The sequence below is a fragment of the Camelina sativa genome, chromosome 3, assembly GCF_000633955.1.
Source record: "Camelina sativa cultivar DH55 chromosome 3, Cs, whole genome shotgun sequence".
NCBI lineage: Eukaryota > Viridiplantae > Streptophyta > Magnoliopsida > Brassicales > Brassicaceae > Camelina > Camelina sativa.
Genome location: NC_025687.1, coordinates 21,568,266 through 21,582,745, shown reverse-complemented (window position 1 = coordinate 21,582,745; position 14,480 = coordinate 21,568,266). Strand labels below are relative to the sequence as shown.

The window sequence follows — 14,480 nt, the reverse complement described above, 5'->3', positions numbered from 1 at the left end:
TATAGGTTGGAACAAAAATTAATAGAAAGTTTAGACTCACTCCCGTCGTCTTCTGACCTCAGCAAGGAGTGTGACCTGTTGATACAAGTTCAGAATGACACAAGTTCATTGCAGTGAACTTTTTGACACATAGGATTTGTAACGACACGTTCGCTATACATATTGTCTACATTTCTTTATTGTTTATGAAATATTCTTGTCGAAGAAGAAAAGTAAGCTAGAAAAAGGTTGCCTTTTTATCTTATGGGAATATTATTTGCAGTGGCGACATATTGGTGGCCTAAAGTTATTTTTTCTGTGTTTTATAATACCTTAGACTACCTACAAATCCTATGTGATTTATATATGGGGATATTTATTTTACTTTTAACTTATACTATAAATTATAAGTTTGTCAAAAATAGATAATAAAAGTGATAAGAAATGGATTTCAAAAGATGCATTTTTTAATGATTAACTTAATCAAGAGTATTATGTAAGAAAAATACATATAGATTTGTACATAATTTTTAATTACTACTTGGTTAAGGAAGGTTTTTACTTTTTCGTTTCTTTCTGTCACAATTGGCTTTAGAAAACAATATAAAAAGAAAAGAAAAGAAAAAAATATAAGTACTGACAGTGATGAGTCTGATGACTTTAAACAGAAAAGAAAAGGTAAAAAATTATGATTAGAAGAAAATAAACTGTAAGGAGATTAAAATGTAGTTACAGCCTTCACAGCCTTACTATCAATCACCCAATAACCAAAGAAACTTCAAAATAACTTTGAGATTTGGAATCATAAAATATAAAATATGACAAAAAAAAGAAGTTTTAAATTAGTAAAGAATACACTAGTAGCTCAGAGATTTTGAAGAGACGGATATAGATTTCAATAAAGGTCATCAATAAATAGAGTGAGATTTGGACCTAAGAAGCTACAAGGGCCAAAAATTGAGTTGACAAAGATGAGAAATGACGAACACGATCACTAAGGATTAAAGTTTGTTTTTTTTTTTTGTGCAACTAAGGATTAAAGTTAGATTTGTGGTTCCTCAAAAAGAAAAAAATAAGCATTTTAGTAAATGTTTCCTTTTTTGACTTTATACCGCTGGAATTAATATAGCATCTAAAAATGATTGATGGTGTCTGTAATTGATAGGGTCAAAAGCCCACTGCCATGCTAGAACTTCCAGCCCTAAAGTAATTGGTGTAGTAAGCCCAAGTAACTCCGCTTTTCCAACTCAAGCGCAAAGCACCTGGACGGAGTATTGGGAATGTGTTGGGTTGTAAACTTGTAACTGGTAGATGAGTTGTAAAGATGGATCGAGTGTAGGAAAGATCTCACTGTTGTTGACATGGCTAACTGACTTTGCCTTTATATACACACACTAAGTTCTAACTTATATAGGAAATGATCACAAATCTAAGGATATACACAAATATACACGATACGATAAATATAATCCTAATGCTCAAATTGAAATGAATAAAATTCTTTTAAACCCCACTTGCATGCTAAAGCAAAGGACATCTGTTAAGCACAAAATAAAAGGCTCGGGTGACACGAAATTGGCAAATCTTGGCTCACTGAATCTTGATTCATTTCTTCTTCTACCTTGTTTTTATTATTTTTTTTTTGGAAAAAGTAGAATCTAAGTTGGCTAAGCAATTTTTGAAAATCACTTTAAAATCCTGTATTCCTTATTAACTTAACGAAATTAAAATTCATATCAAAAGAAAAAAAAAAGATGACTGCTAATCAAGTTTCTCTCATGCAAGGAATTTGTTTCTGTTTTGATAGGAATATATTTGAAGCACAATAATACTATATATGCGTTTCCTATTTTCCGCGACAAATGAAAAGTTGAACTCTACTGTTGTTCAGATGAACGAATGTTTCTTTCTAACATGTAACAGATTATTTCGTTGACGTTTTGTCTCATTTATAGATGAACGAATGTTCTTTCTAACATGTAAAAGAATACCGGACAACAAAATCTTAAAATAACCGATTTAACTCATTAGGGTTTGAGATAGTTTCATTTCATTCAAACAGAAAACCATGCGAAAACATGAATATAGATGAATATATTACCTTTGTCCAAAAAAAAAAAATAGATGAATATATCACAAATTTATTCAACGCAATATACGTGAATATAGCCACTGTCGTCGTCAACCGTCGGTTTAAGTCGTTCCCGACAGGTTGCCAATAGAACTGGCCGTCGGTTTCCGGCTGTTTTCTTGTAACGCGTTACGATGAATGCTTAATCCATAAACGACACAATTTAATGGCCCAAACCTAAAAAGCATTAAAATAATGATACAAAATCATGCATGGTGTACCTATAATTGTATGTTATTTAAAAAAAAACTAACATGATGCACTCATGCTGCTGGAGCATAATCATAGATATCATCTTCATCTTGGTCACCATTTTCGACATATGTAGCTTGAGAGTATTCACTTTCTTGATCATTGTTACCAATGTTGCCCTTAATGCAAATTTCACCAACTTGGTCATCATATATGCTGAGAACAAACTCAGATACAGAAATCATTCTTTTTTCTTTCTTTTTTTTTTTCTCTCGTGAATAAAATAAGAAAAAGATGCTAAATTAAGCAAATCTTGTTTCTAAGAAAAAGTGTGCACTCAATCTGTCTTCAGTCCATCCTCAGGTCAACCTCACTAAAGAGTGTGATGTGCTTAGAAACAAGTGTGCTTGGCTCACTAACAAGTTGATTTTTCTCGCCACGTTGGATTTGCTTACGATACATTCGACGAAATGATAGTGTGGTCCATTACTTCTAAAGCACCATTGCATTCAAAATATAAAAAAATAGAAAAGGTATCATGATCTTTAAATTTTCTAGTCTTCTTATGGAATAAAGCTTTACATGTAAAGTATAAAAAGGTGAAAGTTATTTAAGGCATACACTTTGGTTTGGCTACAACGTGTCCACAAAATAATATCTCCCTGTTAAAAATTTGGTATTGGAATAAAATCAAATGAATAGTGATTATTAAAAAAGACCAGTGATTATTAAAGGTGAAAGTGAGACTAGTATACAAGTCCGCAAAAAATCTGTATATAATAGATGTTTAATAAAAATCTCTTTTGTCACACGCATAGTTCTTGTGTCACACATGCCTTTTGTCCGTTCTTTCAAATGATGATAAGGTTTTTGCTAAAATTTATCGCCATGTAATGTATTTTTACCTATGATTCGATCTGGAAGAAAACGAGCCATTTTGGGATGCACACACATTTAGAGATGCATGATCGTGTTGAAACGTCAGACATTTATCTTCAGATGGAGACTTTTCCACCATTAGTTTTTCTTCATTTCTTTAATCAAACTTGGAAAGATGTTATATTTCATTTTCAAGTGATTTAAATGAAATCTAACCGTGTGTCCAAGAGTTATATCTAATTTAGTAAAAACAGGTTATTGTGGTGAGCGGTGCAGTTTTAGACTTTTAAGACCTAATTAAGGGCATCTGCAACGGCAGAGACTACAAAAGTCTCTCAAAATATATGATTTTAGTTATTTTAATAAAATATTATTATTTATTTAAAAATTAAATCATAAAAATAATGTTTCTCAAATGAGAATTGTTTTTTACTTTCTCTCCTCCTTTACTATTCTTTATTATTATTTAATTACTGAGAAATTTACTGAGAGATGACCGATGTACATGACGTAAGACCTCTGACCAATTAGAAAAAAAAAGGAACAAAAAAGTAGAAAAAAATGTAAGAAACTGTTCCGGACAAATGACATATTCTAACACGGTAAATTTTATTTTTCCTGATTTATTATTTAAATAAATAATAATTTTATAATAAAATATTAAATAAAATATTTTGAGATATTTATTCAATATCAACCGATGTAGATGCTCTAAGAACACATGATGTGGACAAACCTGTCTCTTTTCTTGATAAATGACTGATATAGATGTTCAAATAGCATGGTCATTGGTAATACTCAAATGAATGTCTCAAACTTTAAATAAGATTAAAAATAACATTTAGACTTCCACTAATATGTTTTCATTTTTTCTCCTCCCATTAATCATTTTTAAGTATAGGTGTCTTCACCATGTATGATATAATCTGTATTACAAATATGTTTTTAGTTACATAGATGAATAAAAAGGATTTTAGATGAATATGTGTCCAAGCGTATTGCCCAAACTGATACTTATACATCATCTTCTTCAATGTAAAGATAAACCATATGAAACCTGATTGGAAATGAAACTGTTAGCAAATTTCAGAATGAGAAAGAAGAGAAAAAACTCTGTTTCCTGACATGTGTTTACTTACTGATACAATACAACAACAAGAACAAAAAAGAAGCATCGTCTCAACTCTCAAGTCTAAACTTTACATCACTTCGATTCATAGACAAGACACAACAATAACAAACAATACACAAACAAAACACAACAATAACAAATAAAGACACATCAATAACAAACGATACACAAACAAGACACAACAATAACAAACTAGACACAACAATAACACACGATACACAAACAAGACACAAGATTTAACAAAAAAAATGTGACTTATTGACACGTAGGTGTGATTCATCCGAAGATGTTTTTTTCTCGTTTGTATCGTGAGAGAGAAAGGAAGAAAACAAAAGAAAAAAAAAACAGAACACAACCAATACATTATTGACACGTAGGTGTGTCTCTGGGTATCTAAAATTGTCTCGGCAGAGACACATATCAAAGAATAATTATGATTAAAACTTTATTTTTCTTTGATTTTATTATTAAAAAAATAGAAGACATCCCAAAGAGATAACCAATCGCCATGCTCTAACAGTGCAGGATGTGGATAAATCTATCTCTTTTCTTAATAAACGAGAATTACTTCCTGGTTGGACCGATCGGTCCCTTCCTTATACTCTTCTTTCCTTGTATACAACATGATACAGTATAGATCCTGCTATATTGTCTTAAAACTCTATACTCGAATTTTTGGACATGAACATCCATACTTTTAATTTCTAAAAATTAATTTATGGTTTAAAAGCAACTTTGGGATCCACTTTGACAAATTTGAGAAGAATTCTAAACACTTTCTTTTATTTATCAATGAAATCATGCTTTTTCATATCTATTGGTGCTCTTATTTTGATGTGAGAGAGTAGTTTTTAATTGAGTTTTAGGATTCTAAGTAGGGATTCAATGATTTGATTGTTGTTTGAAATTCTCTATTGTTAGGTTTTTCCGTTTACATGTTGTTAACGCTAAAATTGACTTGATCATCTATGTATCAAAAATGTTAGATGAAATGTTTGAATGATTGTGAATTTAACAATACATTTCAAGCCAACAAGAGTTGATTATAGAAAATTTTGTGCATTGAATGAACTTGATGTTAATGCAAGTTTGACTAGGAGATTTGAAATGAGAGTTTAGTTTTCGAATATAGTGATTGATACCCTCAGGGAGGATTCATCTATATTCAAAAACAGTGTTTAATTGCAGAGTTTCTTATCTCGTTGATCCAAAATTACTGTGTGATCTAAAGATTTTTTTTAATAAGTTTAATCGTTTATTTTGCTGACATTCCTATAAACAAGAAAAGATCATACAATCATGTACAGTTATGTACAATTAAGTAGCAATTTTTACTTAAATAATTTTTTTTCTATAACAAATAGTTTCGAAAAACAACAATTTAACTTAATATTTTAATATTCTTTTTTTCTTCTTTCTTCTCTGAGTGCATCTCTCCCCAAGTGTTTCATATTACGTATTTTGGTCATGTCTCGCATTCCCTTGGTCTACAAATCCAAATTATTTAATTTGTATCATCTTTTTTTTTTTGTTCAAAATTATTTGTATCGTCATACATCTACTAGGCTTACAAAATATGTGTTGATGATTTGTGATAACGAAACACAACAATAAAACATGTTTATTGATATTGTTGTTAGTAATTAATTTTATAATTGATATGTTTAGTTATATTTCATCAATAAGTTTGAGTTAAAAAGAACTTATTTTCACGACATAAAATAGGAACCTATTGTATACAAGCGACAAAAACATATCATATTATCTAGTAGCTTCAACTCTTTCAGGAACTTCATTTACCAGGGGAAAGAAAAGTGCATGCGTAGAGTTTTATGATTGTATAAATTTAAAATTAGATGATATGTTTCATACATCTATTATATTCAAGAAACTCATCCATATAATACGTGTAATTTGAAGGTTAATTATTCAAGAAAATAATTAAACTGAGACATAATATTTCCTCACAACACAGCAATGATAACGTTACGACAGATTTGTGAACGGTCACAATTTATATAACAAAAACGTCATAGCATGCAACAAATATATTTAGTTTCTATACTGTTACAACTAGTCACTAAAAAAAGTTAATAAACCAATCGGTTTAAATTTTATGTTCATCTTTCTTAGCGTCGACTAAAATAGTGAACGTTGCGTATAAAGTGAATAGTATTCACTGAATACGATGGATACACATAAAATGTTATTTAGTTAAAACTACGAGAAAGAGAAGATTTTGCTATTACATTTAAGGACACCATGTTTGCACATGGTCTAGCTAGCTAGATATCTAAATTACCGTGTCATCTCTTTCTCTCTTTTTTTCCTCCTAAATTTCACTTATATACTAATAGGAGACAATCACGCAGCAGGAGCATAATCGTAGCCACTGTCGTCGTCATCACCACCATTCTCACCATATGCCACTCGAGAACTATCCACCACATCTTCAACATACACTGAGGAAGCACGGTCCAAACTCTTGCTCAGTAAGTTTGCGACGAAAGTCATCATTGCTTCTTTTTTTTGGGGATATGAAAATAGAGAGATATGAAAGCAATGAATAGGTCTAAAGAGAGAAAGCCAAAAGAAGTGTGATGAGCTTTAGATGTTGTTGTAAGTTTGGTGAATATAATAAGAGTGACTAATGAGGATTTTATAGGTGAAAGCTAAAGGTAGAATAAGTGGGGAACGCACTCTGTGGTCAGGACTCCCTTGTAGAGTATGCGAAATTCATGTTGCTGTGTGTTTGGCACAATATATATTACATTTTTTTCTCACACGTAGGATTTTCTTATGCCACATCGTTAACACATGTAAAGCATTTTCCTTTTACACTAATATTCTTTCCAAAGCACAACAAAATAATTATTAAAAACAAAAAAAAACAAGATTTGTGGAGCTTTAGTATAAGATTCTAGTAGCAACATTGGTTACTTCTAAATAATGAAATTCGGGGAAATGTAAATCAGAGGCCTATAGATAGACTGGAAATGTATCTTGTGGTAATCTAAAAGGTTATAATTACAATACATGATAGAGTAACAGATGGTACGAAAACATTTTTTCTATGGTTAATGAACGAAAACAAAATGCTAACTTAAGCAAATCGGAAACAAGATCATTTTATTACGTTTGTTGAGTGAATAAGAGATCGTTGCTGGGATGATTGGAGCATCATCAAAGGTATCTAAATTTGAATTTCTCAATCAAGCGTCTCCTATTCAAAAGATGAGGATTTTCAAAAATACTATTTTTTCAATTTCACTTTTCAAAAATACTTTTTTATGATGTCCATTTTCAAAAATACATTTTTTAATATATAAAATGATTTAATTCTAAACCCTAAATCCCAAATTTTAAACTCTACCTCCTAAAAACTATACCCTAAGTATAAAATAGAGAATTTAAACCCAAAAATTAATTCAACATATTGTAATTGTGTAAAAAAAGGGTAAAAATAAAAATGTTCAAAAAATGTTTTTTTTTTTGAAAAAATGTATCTCAAAAATGACATTTCTAACAAATTCTCTAAAAAGATTATGGTTTAAGTTTCTTAACTATTTGAGTGATCCATTCATAAAAATATTATAATTATTTTTGAATTATCCAAGTTAAGATATCATGGATAGGAAGTGCTGTTATAAATGCAAAACATTAAAATGTAACAAAAATGTGAATCCAATCTATTATAAGTTCACTCTCAGCTCAACCTCACTAAAGAGTGTTACGCGCTTGTGGTTGGCACACATAACAGATAGATTTTTCTCACGTAGGATTCCCTCACGACAAATTTGACGAAATCTTGATGTGGTCCAGACTCCAGTACTTGTGAAGCAGCATCGCATTCAATTTATAACGAAACGAAAGAAATAAAAAACCTTCATTTTTGTAGTACCCTCTTTAATTAGTATCTTTGAATGTTCCGACTCTTTATATGATTGAAATAAATGTAACAAATTCTATGAAACCAACCCATACAGTTTGTATCACTTAGCTTGCACTAAAGTACTAACAAATCATGAAATAGAACTTATTAGCTCTGATTTATTTGATGGCCAATTGGCTATATATTACATCACACTTTTATTTTTCCATGATTTGGCCATGAATTGAAAAGAAAAGAAAAACAAGAAATATATGACTAATTTGTGACTTATTATCTATGAAAGTAATTCATGGCTATCATGGACTAGCAATGGATTGTCAATACATATAGGCAAAAGATCACCCACAAAGTAGCCACAAAATAGCCATATATGTTTTATTTCTCCTATGAGGATAGGTTAAATCGATTGTACTTTATCTATTTGATCAACATGAGGCACTTGACGTCCGAAAGAGAAATATATCAAGCACTTTAAGAAGGTCCAGCATTTGGTTATGAGAATCGTAAAGCTTATTTTGGCACATTAAAAGATGTGTTTAGTCCAACAAGTATGAGCAATATATCACATTTGGTGCGACCTCTGATACAGACACCAAATAATTTGTCTCCCAGAAATCAGAATATGCTTGTTAAGAAAATATCGTCTGCTTAGTCATCCAAAAGGCCAAAATAAATTATCTAGGTTTATTGATTGAAGAATTGCAGTCTTTGTGGAGTAACAGTTCCGCTAAGACCATTCACATCTCTCACTCCTATCTACAAAGCGCAGAGGACTTCGCGTGGAGGATGGGAGTTCGATTCTATCAGATCAAACATAATCAACACGTACGTAAAACTAGTTTGAGCTTGCCGCTATGGAGATATATATAATGAACTTAGTACATGTACGCCTACACTTTACTATACACTTTCTGATTGTAAAATGTTTCACATCTTATATGATTTAAACCAGTTGGTTTAAACTTTTGATCCGGAAAAAAAAATGACGAACAATTTAATCTTGCGCTGATGACGAAAGTGAATACTTAACCACAAAACACAGAATCTAGGAAAAGTACTGCTGATACAACAGAAAAATTTAGGAAACTATAAAAACATGTTACTTGGTATGAAAGTTACACTAACTTGGACAATTAAGAGACAAAAAGTGATTTTAATTAAGGAAGATATGATTTTGTTCTTACAGTTAAGGAAACCACATGTCTGCTCACTCTGTAAGAAGACTCACAACACTATCGCGTACATTACACGGCCTAGCTAAATATCTAAATTACTTTGTCATGTCTCTCTCTATTTTTTCCTCCAAAATTACATTAATATACTAATAGAAGACAATCACGCAGCAGGAGCATAATCGTAGCCACTGTCGTCGTCATCACCACCATTCTCAACATATGCTACTCGAGAACTATCCTTCACATCTTCAAGACATACCGTGGAAACATATTCAAAGCTCTTGATGACCAAGTTTGCAACGGAAGGCATCATTGTTTCTTTTTGTTTTTGGTTTTGGGTATGAAGAGGATTTAGAGAGATGGACGGAGCTGCTACAAGAAGTGTGATGAGCTTTAAATGTTATTGTGAGTATGGTGAATATAATAAGAGAGACTAATGAGGCATTTATTTATAGGTGGAAGTTAAAGGTATAGCAAGTGGTGAACGCACTTTGTGGTCAGGACTGCCTTTGTGAACTTTGCGAATTGCTCATGTTGATGTGTGTTTGGCACAATAAATATTACATTTTTTCTCACACGTAGGATTTTCTTATGACACATCTGACGTTAAGGCAACTCATCGGTCCATTTATATTCCTTTCTAGTAACACATGTAAAGCATTTTCCATTAATTTTTCACTAGCTAGTATTCTTCCTTAACCACAACAAAATAAAAATAATACTAATAATAAGAAACAGAGCTTTAATAGAAAAATCTAGCTGCAACAGTTGGTCACGATAAAGTGTCCGACCAGGAGAAAAACACATGTGCTTTTATTGTATTGATCATTTGGTTTATTTGGTGAATTAATGCAACTTTTGGTTTCTTTGATGAAAAAATTTGAAATTATTTGTTTAGTTAATTTTGTCGTAACAATTTTTGGTATATGATGAGTAGTTTATGTGTCTAGTCAATGTAATATATAATCATATATTTAACAAACAAATAACCAGAAGCTTTGAAGGATCTCGAAAAACCAAAATACAAAACTTTGAATATCTTCTATTATAATAAAGTGAAAAGTAAATGTTTTTTCATTTAGAAAGAGCCCAAAAAAAAAAAATCCTCACTCGCACCAATAACCAAGGGTGATCCAAACACCAAAAACAAAACTTCGTACCACAACAACGTCCACAGTTAAGGTAGAGTGTCCACAAGCATTGGAGTGATCAGGTGGTACCACCGGTGTACAACTCGATATCTGATTGGATCCAAGGGTCGTTTCGGTGGGCCGATCCGAGGAGTATATTAGTTGATAAGCATACAATAGCATTCCGAGACCATTGCATATCTGTCTCATTGAAGCAAACAAAATGAAACAAACGTTACAAATCAGAACATTTAATTAATGAGAATCAATCAATAAATTTAAGTATTCATGGAGAGGGAAAAAAAAGACTTACAAGGACGTAGATATCAAATTTGTAGATCAAAGAGAAAGAAGTCCAAATTTCAGCATTGATAAATCTAGCCAAAGACAACCACACGGGTACGTACTCGTAGGTCTTTTGTATCACGAATAAAAACATATAATCAAACACATAAATAAGTAATAGTAATCAATAAATGAGAGAGAAATTGTAACATCCGCGAACCAGAAATTATATTTGTGGTTTGAGTGTCGATCGACACCATGGGTGTGTCGATCGACACCATGGGTGTGTCGATCGACACCATCATTTCCAATTTTGATTGGTTTGTTTTAATTGCTGTTTGGTTCGGTTTGGTTCAATTTGAAACCCCTAAACCAAGTATATAAGAGGAGAAGCGACAAATTCAGGGTTTTAGGTTGTCTTATTTTGTCGCCGTTGAGTGAGAGAAGAGAGAAAAAGGAGAGAAAGTGTTGGAGAGCGTTGAGAGTGTTCTTGAGAGATTTTTGTCTTTTTCTTGGTATTTTTGGAGAGATCTGTGGCTGTGGAAGGGAGAGCTGTTATTGGAAATGAAGGAGAAGCTTCCTAAGGTGTTGGTTCCACCGTTTCCCATTCCAATCTTCCTGTAAAAGAGGTGAGTGCTTGAACATGGTTGATCTAAGCCTGAGATCTCTTTTGTTTGGCTGTTCTTTGTCTATTTGTGGTGTTTGCTTGCTTCAGTTTGTTGTTTTCGGGTTTCCCATAGGTTCCTGAGGCATTTGGGTCAGTTTAGGACGGTTTCGAGATGATTTGAAACGGAGGTTCGTCGTTCGTGTTCGTGCAGTTCGCGTCTGCAGAGGCAGTGTTGGTTGACACCAATGTAGTGTCGGTCGACACCACTCAGCATCGATCAACACCGAGATAGCATCGGTCGACACCACTCTGTGCCAGCGTCGATCGACACCGAGTTAGCGTCGGTCGAGACCAGTCTCAACCAAGACTTGTTTTCCTGGTTTGATGTATTGTTTGTGTTTGTTTGCTTGCTTAAACTTGAGGGTCTCAGTTGCTTGTGTGTATAACCTAGTAGATGGGAGGAAGGCCTCACTAAGTATTTATGATAATACTTACACATCTCAATTGTTGTTTGTGATGTGCGANATTTTGATTGGTTTGTTTTAATTGCTGTTTGGTTCGGTTTGGTTCAATTTGAAACCCCTAAACCAAGTATATAAGAGGAGAAGCGACAAATTCAGGGTTTTAGGTTGTCTTATTTTGTCGCCGTTGAGTGAGAGAAGAGAGAAAAAGGAGAGAAAGTGTTGGAGAGCGTTGAGAGTGTTCTTGAGAGATTTTTGTCTTTTTCTTGGTATTTTTGGAGAGATCTGTGGCTGTGGAAGGGAGAGCTGTTATTGGAAATGAAGGAGAAGCTTCCTAAGGTGTTGGTTCCACCGTTTCCCATTCCAATCTTCCTGTAAAAGAGGTGAGTGCTTGAACATGGTTGATCTAAGCCTGAGATCTCTTTTGTTTGGCTGTTCTTTGTCTATTTGTGGTGTTTGCTTGCTTCAGTTTGTTGTTTTCGGGTTTCCCATAGGTTCCTGAGGCATTTGGGTCAGTTTAGGACGGTTTCGAGATGATTTGAAACGGAGGTTCGTCGTTCGTGTTCGTGCAGTTCGCGTCTGCAGAGGCAGTGTTGGTTGACACCAATGTAGTGTCGGTCGACACCACTCAGCATCGATCAACACCGAGATAGCATCGGTCGACACCACTCTGTGCCAGCGTCGATCGACACCGAGTTAGCGTCGGTCGAGACCAGTCTCAACCAAGACTTGTTTTCCTGGTTTGATGTATTGTTTGTGTTTGTTTGCTTGCTTAAACTTGAGGGTCTCAGTTGCTTGTGTGTATAACCTAGTAGATGGGAGGAAGGCCTCACTAAGTATTTATGATAATACTTACACATCTCAATTGTTGTTTGTGATGTGCGAGTAAAGGTAAAGTGTGATCGTGGAATCAAGGCGATGAGGAGGAGGATGTTCTAGAGGCTTGATTGATTGTGGTCTAGCTAATGTTAGGTTGCTAGTGTTGAGTTGATAGAACATTGTAGGATGTTGGAACTTAGTTATTTCATTGTTGGTTTTTGGTTTATTGCATTGTTGGTTATTGGATTGTTATTGTTAGAATTCATGTTGGATTTATGGAATTGTTTTGTTATCTGCTGATGTTGATTGTTGCTAGGATGTTAGTGGGTATGAGACCACTAGTGAATTGATATTATTATAAATAAAAAAAAAGAGAAGGGTTGTTTTACAGAGAGAGGGAGAGAGAGAGCATACCATGTAAATTATATAATCCAAACTTGCTGATACAAGGTTGCAAACAATACCAATGAACGTATGTCGATCAGATAAACTTTCAATTCCAAAAAGAGAAATCGTGTAACAAAATAGCACAAGAGGAACCGCATATGCAAGACACCACAAAGTGTTGCGCCTCTGGACATGAAACATCAATAAAAATCAATAAAACATATACAATATGATGAGAGATATAATAAGGCATTAAAGATGGAACATACAAGTGATTTGTCGCTGCAGTAGAACATATAAACAACCAAGTAGATAACTTCGATTCCTAAACCAACGCCATTACTAGTGGTGACGAGTATACCATCTTTGTAGATAAGAGGAAGACCATACAAAAGCCACAAACTATATTTCGTCACCAACCCCACATGACGATACGTTGTATGTTCCTCCACCGATTTCTTCTTGTAAATCTGTAAAAACTTTGGGCTGTGTGTGTACATATATAGACAAATGTTTAAATATGAAATATGTCAAACAATACAGATATAAAACACGATTTTGTTAAAAGGGGTATTATAGTTGTGAAAGGGAGATCAAACTGGAAATAACAGTCCCTGCATCAGGCCAGAGAAAAATTGTGAGTAACAACTAGGAAGCTATATGTAAATTAGGATAACTTCTCCGAGCTAAATTAAAGTAAACATCGATCATAACGACGACTAACAATCAATTTAATTAAGTTCATCTTTTTTTTTGGTGATGAACGTTGTTAATTAGTTCATTAAAGATAACTGCTGACACCATAGGAAACTCCAGCCAGAGTTACGCATGCATGCAAGAGCTTTCTTCACTATAAAATCTTCAACCTCGTTCGCTTCGGTTCCACTAATGAAATTGAAACCATCATATATATATATTTATTTATTTATTAATTTTATTTCAGTAAAAACAAACTTCATACACAACTATACACGACTATACAGATAGATATATAAACATAATTACTGTAAAAGAAAGAGAGAGAGAGAGAAGCAGATCATACCCATAATACCGATGATTGTACGAATTTCTTTCGCGCTAACCATCCTGAAATCGGCGGAGGAATTGATGAAGTTGACGAAAAGCAAAAGAATGTTTAATCCAGCGAGAGAGCAGTTGGTGCTTCTTAGGAGTGTTTTAATTGAAGATATTATAAGTTTATTATATCTCTCTATATATATATACTAGAAGTAGATAACATTTTAAATAATTTTAACATATATTATATTTATCAACAAAATTTAAAATGATCTATATTATTGCGTTCTGAACAAAATATTTTAACATATCTTATATTTATTTTTCTTTTTTGGAAAAAATATTTGGAACATATCTGAAAATTTATGAACCACCGGCTAATCTTTTTTTTTTG

The 14,480-nt window shown here is 32.9% G+C and overlaps 2 protein-coding genes across 2 annotated transcripts; both read right to left on the bottom strand.

Annotated features, from left to right (window-relative positions):
- Nucleotides 6,420-6,931, bottom strand: LOC104777673. The gene has a single exon (XM_010501965.2). It carries the CDS (start codon nt 6,828-6,830, stop codon nt 6,678-6,680), a length of 153 nt encoding a protein of 50 aa, XP_010500267.1. The 5' UTR covers nt 6,831-6,931; the 3' UTR covers nt 6,420-6,677.
- Nucleotides 9,343-9,782, bottom strand: LOC104777672. The gene has a single exon (XM_010501964.1). It carries the CDS (start codon nt 9,691-9,693, stop codon nt 9,541-9,543), a length of 153 nt encoding a protein of 50 aa, XP_010500266.1. The 5' UTR covers nt 9,694-9,782; the 3' UTR covers nt 9,343-9,540.

Excerpts from the sequence above, each read along its gene's own strand:
- LOC104777673 (XM_010501965.2), bottom strand. The coding sequence starts at position 6,830 with ATGATGACTTTCGTCGCAAACTTACTGAGCAAGAGTTTGGACCGTGCT.
- LOC104777672 (XM_010501964.1), bottom strand. The coding sequence starts at position 9,693 with ATGATGCCTTCCGTTGCAAACTTGGTCATCAAGAGCTTTGAATATGTT.